The 9,516-nt window shown below is 47.1% G+C and overlaps 1 protein-coding gene across 1 annotated transcript; it reads left to right on the top strand.

The window, feature by feature from the left end:
• Window positions 1-5,780: 5,780 nt before the first annotated feature.
• RASL11B (RAS like family 11 member B) lies at window positions 5,781-8,783 on the top strand. Its single transcript, XM_066573088.1, has 4 exons — window positions 5,781-6,013; window positions 6,620-6,676; window positions 6,767-6,843; window positions 7,617-8,783. The coding sequence occupies exons 1-4, from the start codon at window positions 5,875-5,877 to the stop codon at window positions 8,082-8,084; spliced, it is 741 nt and encodes a 246-aa protein (XP_066429185.1). The 5' UTR covers window positions 5,781-5,874; the 3' UTR covers window positions 8,085-8,783.
• The last annotated feature ends 733 nt before the right edge of the window (window positions 8,784-9,516 follow it).

The raw sequence follows: 9,516 nt of genomic DNA, 5'->3' as shown, positions 1-9,516 counted from the left end.
AAGACATGATGGAAACCTTTATATATGTTACAGGAGGATAGAAGGGAGAGGAGGACATGATGGAAACCTTTATATATGTTACAGGAGGATAGAAGGGAGAGAACATGATGGAAACCTTTATATATGTTACAGGAGGGGAGAAGGGAGAGGGGGACATGATGGAAACCTTTATATATGTTACAGGAGGAGAGAAGGGAGAGGAGGACATGATGGAAACCTTTATATATGTTACAGGAGGATAGAAGGGAGAGAACATGATGGAAACCTTTATATATGTTACAGGAGGGGAGAAGGGAGAGGGGGACATGATGGAAACCTTTATATATGTTACAGGAGGGGAGAAGGGAGAGGGGGACATGATGGAAACCTTTACATATGTTACAGGAAGAGAGAAGGGAGAGGAGGACATGATGGAAACCTTTATATATGGTGCAGGAGGATAGAAGGGAGAGGGGGAGCATGATGGAAACCTTTATATATGCTACAGGAAGAGAGAAGGGAGAGGAGGACATGATGGAAACCTTTATATATGGTGCAGGAGGATAGAAGGGAGGGGGGGCATGATGGAAACCTTTATATATGTTACAGGAGGAGAGAAGGGAGAGGAGGACATGATGGAAACCTTTATATATGGTGCAGGAGGAGAGAAGGGAGAAGGGGGACATGATAGAAATCTTCATATATGTTACAGGAGGATAGAAGGGAGAGGGGGGTATGATGGAAACCAGAAACCTTTATATATGTTACAGGAGGAGAAAAGGAAGAGGGAGGCATGATGGAAACCTTTATATATGTTACAGGATGAGAGAAGGGAAAGGGGGACATGGTGGAAACCTTTATATATGTTACAGGAGGAGAGGAGGGAGAGGGAGGACATGATGGAAACCTTTATATATGTTACAGGAGGAGAGGAGGGAGAGGGGAGACATGATGGAAACCGGAAACCTTTATATATGTTACAGGAGGATAGAAGGGAGAGGAGAGACACAATGGAAACCTTCATATATGTTACAGGAGGATAGAAGCAAGAGGAGAGGAGAGACATGATGAAAACCTTTATATATGGTGCAGGAGGATAGAAGGGAGAGGGGGAGCATGATGGAAACCTTTATATATGTTACAGGAAGAGAGAAGGGAGAGGAGGACATGATGGAAACCTTTATATATGGTACAGGAGGATAGAAGGGAGGGGAGGCATGATGGAAACCTTTATATATGTTACAGGAGGAGAGAAAGGAGAGGAGGACATGATGGAAACCTTTATATATGGTGCAGGAGGAGAGAAGGGAGAAGGGGGACATGATAGAAATCTTCATATATGTTACAGGAGGATAGAAGGGAGAGGGGGGTATGATGGAAACCGGAAACCTTTATATATGTTACAGGAGGAGAAAAGGAAGAGGGAGGCATGATGGAAACCTTTATATATGTTACAGGATGAGAGAAGGGAAAGGGGGACATGGTGGAAACCTTTATATATGTTACAGGAGGAGAGGAGGGAGAGGGAGGACATGATGGAAACCTTTATATATGTTACAGGAGGAGAGGAGGGAGAGGAGAGACATGATGGAAACCGGAAACCTTTATATATGTTACAGGAGGATAGAAGGGAGAGGAGAGACACAATGGAAACCTTCATATATGTTACAGGAGGATAGAAGCGGGAGGAGAGGAGAGACATGATGGAAACCTTTATATATGTTACAGGAGGATAGAAGGGAGAGGGGGACATGATGGAAACCTTTATATATGTTACAGGAGGAGAGAGGGGAGAGGAGGACATGATGGAAATCTTCATATATGTTACAGGAGGATAGAAGGGAGAGGAGGACATGATGGAAACCTTTATATATGTTACAGGAGGAGAAAAGGAAGAGGGAGGCATGATGGAAACTTTTGCCCCTTGTCAGCTGCCAGCAATAGGAGGGGGCGGGAGCTTAGCACACTAAGGAAGAGGGAAGGGGTTGAAATTTAGCAGACATGCTGCTAAACTCCCCCCACCTCCCTTTGGCGGCAGCTCTCATAGCCTCCCACAGGCTATGAGAGCTAGGTTATTGTTACCATTTTGGGAGATGTATGACTTTTTCTTTTGCCTTTTTGGAAGGCAGATGAAAAAGCAGCAATTTTGGCATTGATTTTTAATTTTTTTCTTATGGCATTCACTTTGCTGGATAAAGAACATAATAATGTTATACTCCTCCATTATAGATGCAGCAGTGACAATAGTACAGATTGTTTTCTATAATAAAGCACATTGCACAGGAAACATTGTAGAGCCCCACAACACAGTAGTAAGGATCGGAGCAGTAGTGGCCAGCACTTGTAATTGCAATTGCAGATCCCATTAAACGTATTGACAGCTATGCTTGCATTATAAGCACCGGCCACTACACAGGGCTTGGAACTAACTGCTTCCACTTGGTGCCACTGTGTATTGCGGGCTGACAGCAGGTGCCCGATCACTGCCACCACAGGACCAGAGTTGATGGCTTGGTGAACAGAATACCTGTTGGGTCCCTTCACGGCTGGCGGACCACAAAAAATGAGGGCTGACCAGATTTGGCCCGTGGGTCTTGTGTCTGACATGTGTGATCTACACCAAATGCTTCCATACTAAGGTACATTATTCACAGATGGTCTAGAATGATTTCACAGTAGCAAGTATGAAGCTACCTTCACGCAAATGTAAGAGCAATTGCGTGCATCTCAGCGCAAAGTATCTGCGCACGAACAAGGCTTTTTTTGCGCCCTTTTCGGTGTATTTTACTGTACTTTTTCTGCCTGCAGGGCATGTTCATTTATGCGCAGCAAATAAACTCACCAATTGAAATGGTTAATTAGTTCCAGATGTGTTCTTTTTCCAGCAGAATTATATAGTGTTTCACGCATCTCCTTGTGTATTGCACGCACATTTGCGCACCCCCACCCATTGATTTCTATGGGGACCTCTGGTGCACAAATATGCAGAAAAATAGAATATATTCTATATTTTTGCGTGTGACCGAAATGCGTAACAAAAATACGGAAATATGAATGAACACATTTAAATCAATGGGTTCTATTCCGGGCAGATCACACACGCAAAAATGTCCGTGTCATGCCGGCCTCCATGTAATCTGGTCTGTTTATACACAACTTTAGCAGACTGCTCCAAAACTTCCTTTTGTTCTAGGTACTATTGTGTGACTCATTCTTTAAGTTGTAGGTAAGACAGTGATTGCTTCCTCCTCACAAGAGTTATTACAGGGAATAGGATGGATTTGTGATTTCAGAAGACAATTGGTTGCCTGATGAAAAGTGTCTGCCTGGTAAACAATCAGCCCTAATGGCTGATGTGTCTTTTGGGTTAAAAGCTGAGTGACGGTGACATGACACATAGTTACCATTAGGCGGTGTAATGAGCCTCTGTCACTACAAGACCTGCAAAAAGGAATGCGTGATTGATAAGTAAATACAAAAGCCGCCAAGTACTGTACAAGGCAGTCCGCTGCCAGCAACAGTGCCACCGCCTGCTCTGCTGTGGTCCGACTAGCCCTCTAGTGGTGGTGAAGGAAGCGACACCTGCTAATACCAGCTGTAATACAATATCTACTGTCTATATAGTCTTCAGTATATAAAGTAGGAGGATGCATCTTCTGAGTAATACAGGTGACTCATAGCGGGAATAGAAACATAGAAGACTGACAGTAGAAGAAGACCGCGTGGTCCGTCTCAGCTGCCCTATATTATGTCCCTTCTCTCTTAGGACAGTTAGTGTATCCCGGCATGCTTACTGGTTCTCCAACCATGTCTGCTGGAAGTTTGTTCTAAGCATCTACTAATTTTCTGATATTGCATGTGTCATAGGAGCTGACTATCTAAATGGCTCCTCTTCGCTCTTGTAGATGGTGGAATCGGGACCAAGGTTGTTCTGGCACCCCATTTCCATTGAAAACAAAGGCAATAACAACCCCCCACCCGCTCCCACACCCTCAACATTTGTCCCTGCGCCTTGTTAGTAGTCACTGCACAACTCCCGAAGAGTTGGTCATGGTCAAGTGTTGCGACTGTTGAAAGGGAATATCTGCAGGGATAGTCCATATTCTTGGTACCAAGACCTTTTCTCGGCTGCCACAACCAGTAGGGCCGATTGCTCCTGGCATCATGGTGCCCAGGATGTGAGCTCTGATACTAGAACAGGTAATGACAGCTACAGACTGTATTTGGCGGCAGCGGTCAGGTGACAGCCGGTAACGTCATCTTCCACAACAAACACCAGGACCGCGGCGGGGGCTGAGAACGGGTAAGGATGTTCTCGTTTTAGAACAGCTGGTCCCATAAAGAAAGGTTGTCTGCTTGAAGGGGGCTGGACCCTAAGGAAGGTGCGGGGTTCCCTGAGACCCAAGAGCGTGCTGACTAGTCTGGAGGAGCTGTCGAGTCACTCATGCCAGTCAGCAGCGGGCTCGATTTACAAATAGGGGTCGTTGTATCTTTTTCCTGTGTTTCGGGCAGCGGGGCTACTACGGTAGGTTCTCATGCCCGGGCGCGGGCCACTTCGGGTACAGGGCGAGGCTTTACCTCTCTGTAGAACCCCCTTGGAAACGGGACCCAGCGGGATTGCCGAGGAAAACCCGTAAAGTCAGACGTTGCGATGCACAAAACTTTTTTATAAACAGTTCAACTTGGGGGCATCCGGCCGAAATATAAAGCAAGTCCCTTATCGCGGGTACAATAGCGAAAGTCGTTTCCGATCGCCGATTTCCTTAGTAATTAGGATAAGTTCACGAGGTCCGTAGGGCAGCAATTAACTATGTTTCTTAGCGCAGCTGCGCCGTTTATGGTTCGCAATGTTCAGGTAAAGCAGTCGCGCACTTCCCGTTTAGGTATCAACAGCCCCCACAGGATCGGTCCCTACAGCGGGGGCCGCTGATGCCCCCTCTAATCTGCGTGCCCCAGGGACCGCGTCCGCACAACCCAAGGGAGGAGCAGCGTATACCAGCTTACTGCAGCTACTCAGCCGCCCGCCAACTACACCCACCGCCGGTCAGAGATAGCGAAATGAGGGGGGAAGAGCAGCCACAACCTGACGTCCGGTCCCCCTCTGGGGGTGAACTTTGCTACAGCCGAAATATTTCGCTGAGCGAGCGGACACACGCACGAGCGTGCTCATATTCGCAAATGCGAAAGGGGAGGAGTCACCTGCATCATGGTAACCGGAAGCCCCTTAAGGGAACATGTCAGATTTCAGGCTACTCTTGCGCATAAATGTTATTACTTTGGACGGCTGTGGGGCGTACGGGCAGCTTTTCTGAAGTGGTTTTTGAAGGAGCGGATCCCAAAATGAGAAGCTGTGCCCGTCCATTATTCTCGCCCCTTTTTAGGATCCCCTACTGGTTTTGACTTCAAAAACTGCATCTAAAACCCGTGAGGTGTGAGCGCCGCCTTATATGTGGCAGACATGTTGTGTTCCATAGCAGGTAGAACTATATGGTGGTACTTGTGTTATCTGACACCACATTTGTACATATAATGTTTGGTAAGCCGGCTCTGACAGAGCAGCATATGTCACATTACAGGCGGCCATGGCGGACCGTCCTGCACTACAGTCTCCTCACGGACATCACTGCTGCGTCCCTCACAGACCGCACAACAACAGCAGCAGCAGACGACGCCCTCTGATTGGGCGGAGGGAAAAGAGGCGTGACCTCTCCCGCCCGCTCTGCCTTGTGATAGGCTGTGAGGATTGAAGAGGCGGTGCCATCTCCTGAGCGCTCTGCAACAAAACAGCCGGCGCCGCGCTCTGCTCCTCACAAGTTCTCGGAGTGTCACCCCGTTCACACATAGCAGAGCCGCACCGGCTGTATTCAGGCTATCATCTGCACCGAACCCGCAGCCATGCGCCTCATCCAGAACATGTGCACCATCAGTGAGTGCCCCCCTGCCAGCAGCAACGACAGTGCGGGCACCAGCAATGGGGGCAGCAGCAGGGTCATCAAGATCGCTGTGGTTGGAGCCAGTGCTGTGGGCAAAACAGGTGAGTGTCACTAGTCAGACTTCTATACAATGTATCTCTTCTGTAGTGATATCTGTATATGGATACAATGTATCTCTTCTGTAGTGATATCTGTATATGGATACAATATATCTCTTCTGTAGTGATATCTGTATATGGATACAATGTATCTCTTCTGTAGTAAGCAGTGCAGATGTAGCAGAGCTAGAGTTGTTACATGTTACACAAGTCCATTCATTGGGTAAAGAAATGATTGACGTTCTGGAAATCACAATGGCCATGGATTGAGTATTCAGTTATCCCATGTTTTTATGAATGGTGCCATGACCAACTCAGCTCTACTACATCACATCTGCATGTATCAGGAGTAGCGAGGATCATTTCTACAAGATGCATCTAAAGACGCAGACAATTCTGCACATAAATCTGCATGTATACATTGTGGGGTACGAAGCTGAAATCTGCAGCAGATTAAGCTATGTCTTAGGTGCACTTGTGAAAGGTCCCTCATTGTCACCTCTGCACTGGATGGCATTGCCACCCTCTGCCCCCGTGCCCAGTGTAACATCTTATAACAGCACTTTGTCTGCAGCCTTCTGATCCTGTATTTTCTCCTTCTCCTTGCAGCGCTGGTCGTCAGATTTCTCACCAAGAGGTTTATTGGCGACTATGAAAGGAATGCAGGTAAGAGAAGTTCATGAGCTACTAGAACCCCACGTAGCGCCAACGATTGTGCCTATAGATCTGCAATGAATTGTCTTATTGTGTTCCCAGGAAACCTGTACAGTCGACAAGTCCAGATCGATGGGATGACGTTGGCCATTCAGGTGCAGGACACTCCAGGCGTGCAGGTAAATGTCTTCTATCATGTAGATGGCCGAGTCTTTATATTGTTGGCTGCGTTTACACGTTGTTGATGTGCTGCAGATTTCACCCCTTCAATTTGAAGGGTGAAATCTGCTGCAGCAGATCGTTGATGTGTGAACGCACCGTTGCAGAGCCGTGTTTGTCATTTGCCACATTACTAACGTGTTTGACATAGTTCTGCATTTTCTAAGTTGCTGTGCAGAAGAGTGAATTAAATGACACGCTCAGCTCTGCTACATCTGTAGGTGTCTGAACTTTTGAACTGCATGCAAACAGTCTGCAAGGAGCGATAGGAATACTGTAGTCCCCCTCACAATTCTGTATACTGCAGGCTTCCCCCCCCATTCAGGGTCGCACACATAAAGCAGCTAAGTGCTTGTCTAGTCCTAGCCGTTGGGATTGGGCAGCTGTCCAGATGGAAATGCTTCCAGCTTCTATCTCCTTACTTTCCAGACTCTCTGTCTAGCCAGCTCATTTCCCCTTCTGCCCCACTACAAAGTCTTTCCCTGCTCCTCGCTGTTCGTTCCGTAGAGAATAGACTGCGCCGCTGTATCTGATTCCAGATTCTGCAGCTGCATCAACACACATTAGGTTAGGAAGGTGAAGGAGCAGACAGATGGATATAGCATACATCTCCTGCAGCACTTAACGCGTCCAGGAACTCCTTGCAACCTGGAAAATCCCTCATTGCTGTAAATCGGTTTAACATACGCTTTGGAATTGCCTCCTCTTATAGATTTTTCCGTCTTTCCCACAGCTCCACGACCAGAGACTGGAGTGTAACGAGCAGCTTAACCGATCCATCAGATGGGCAGACGCCGTCGTCATCGTCTTCTCCATCACAGACTGTAAGAGCTACGAGCTCATCAACCACCTCCACCAGCACGTGCGCCAGATGCATCCCGACAACAGGGTGCCCGTGGTCATCGTGGCCAACAAGGCGGACCTTCTGCACCTCAAGCAGGTGGAACCACAGCATGGACTCCAGCTGGCCAACATGCTGGGCTGCACCTTCTACGAAGTCAGTGTCAGCGAGAACTATATTGACGTTTACAACGCGTTTCAGGTACTTTGTAAGGAGATCAGCAAGCACCAGATCACCAGCACACCAGAGAAGAGGAAAAATTCCCTCATCCCTCGGCCAAAGTCTCCGAACATGCAGGACTTGAAGCGACGCTTTAAGCAGGTCTTGTCTGCAAAAGTGAGGACTGCCACATCCGTCTGAAGAAACCGCCATTCTTTCTGATCTTCCAAACGAGATGCTTGTGAGGTTGCGGTCATGGATTATGTTTGAGGAGGCTCATGAGTGACATGAAGGCTTCCAAGGAACCGTTTTATGCAGCACAGCGGAGTTAAGCCGATGGGATGAAGTAGCAAACGGACACCAAAGAATAGTTTGACGTGATTGGTTGGAATTGTGAGACGGACACACTGGTTGGAGAAGCGGACATCCCTATGTGTGGTGTCCCCATACCTTAGTGTACATTGTACTTTCTTTTTATACACCATGACTTACTATTGCTGAATAGCCGGAGGTGACTTGTTCCCTTCTATATCCAAGTGGGGATGATGGGGGTGGTTGTCATAATCTGTCTTCATGTGACATCACACAGTCTTCAGCTCCGTTTATCATGAAGCATTGTATAAATGTGCTTTGTATCTGCACTTTTCCTTACCGTGGTGAACCCATGTAATGTTTGGGGTGCTTCATCCTGCAGACATAGGGGACGCTGGTTTCAGTTCTCAATTTAAAGAGACACGCAGTTGATGGACAGATTAAATCTCTTACGTTTAGCCTATAACGATCCGGCTAAGACTTGTATGAATTGCACTTTAAAAGCCACTTGTGCTTTTTGCTTTGTAAATTGTAACTTATTTATTTTTGTGTACAATAAATGCCGACCAGGCAAAACTTTTTATTCAACATTTATCTGTTTTTTATTACATGTGCTATTAAAAGGTTAATTGTCACAGCAATAAATGGAATCGCAACCTGAGAAATGCAAAAATCCCTATAAGGCCGAATGCACACGGCCGGGTTGGATCCCGCAGTGGAATCGGACTCTGTGCCGGCCAGTGAACCCCTGCGTACCTGTCCGGATCGGTCTTCTGTGTGCTACGGATGTGCTGGCCGGCACACATGCACAGTGCAGAGAATGCCGCACCAGTGATGACGCAGATCTGCAGCGAGATTGACATTTTGGTATCGCCGTGGGTTGGACGGCTTCCATTGACTGCTATGGAAGCTGTCAGTGCAAGTCCCACATGAAAATAGAGCATGCTACGATTCTTTCTCTGCGAGCGGAAATCGCAAGTGATTTCAGCTCGTGTGCGCGGAAGAATTATTTTACATTGCATGCTATGGACAGACATTGCGGCAAAATCCGCAGCCAGACACCCGCTGTGAATCCGCAGTAAAAATCCGCCTGTGTGCATTGGGCCTAAATCTCATCACAGGGCATTATATGGCAATGGAAATGGTATTTATGTATCTTCTAAGAACTACTGGAGGGGGGATTTAAAAGAACGGTGCAAAAGTAGATTTCTCCATACATAAAGTGACCTACAAGGACATGAAAAGATAGAAGTTTTTAATGCACCTTACAGAAGTTGGATGTGGGCGCCGTTGGGGACACTAGACGACCTAAAACACATCT

The sequence above is a fragment of the Eleutherodactylus coqui genome, chromosome 7 (assembly GCF_035609145.1).
Source record: "Eleutherodactylus coqui strain aEleCoq1 chromosome 7, aEleCoq1.hap1, whole genome shotgun sequence".
NCBI lineage: Eukaryota > Metazoa > Chordata > Amphibia > Anura > Eleutherodactylidae > Eleutherodactylus > Eleutherodactylus coqui.
This window is presented reverse-complemented; position numbering and strand designations above follow the sequence as displayed.

Bases quoted from the DNA above. Each gene is read 5' to 3' on its own strand.
- RASL11B (XM_066573088.1), top strand. From the start codon at position 5,875: ATGCGCCTCATCCAGAACATGTGCACCATCAGTGAGTGCCCCCCTGCC. The intron at 6,014-6,619 runs GTGAGTGTCACT...TTCTCCTTGCAG, and splicing joins CAGTGCTGTGGGCAAAACAG to CGCTGGTCGTCAGATTTCTC. The intron at 6,677-6,766 runs GTAAGAGAAGTT...TTGTGTTCCCAG, and splicing joins CGACTATGAAAGGAATGCAG to GAAACCTGTACAGTCGACAA.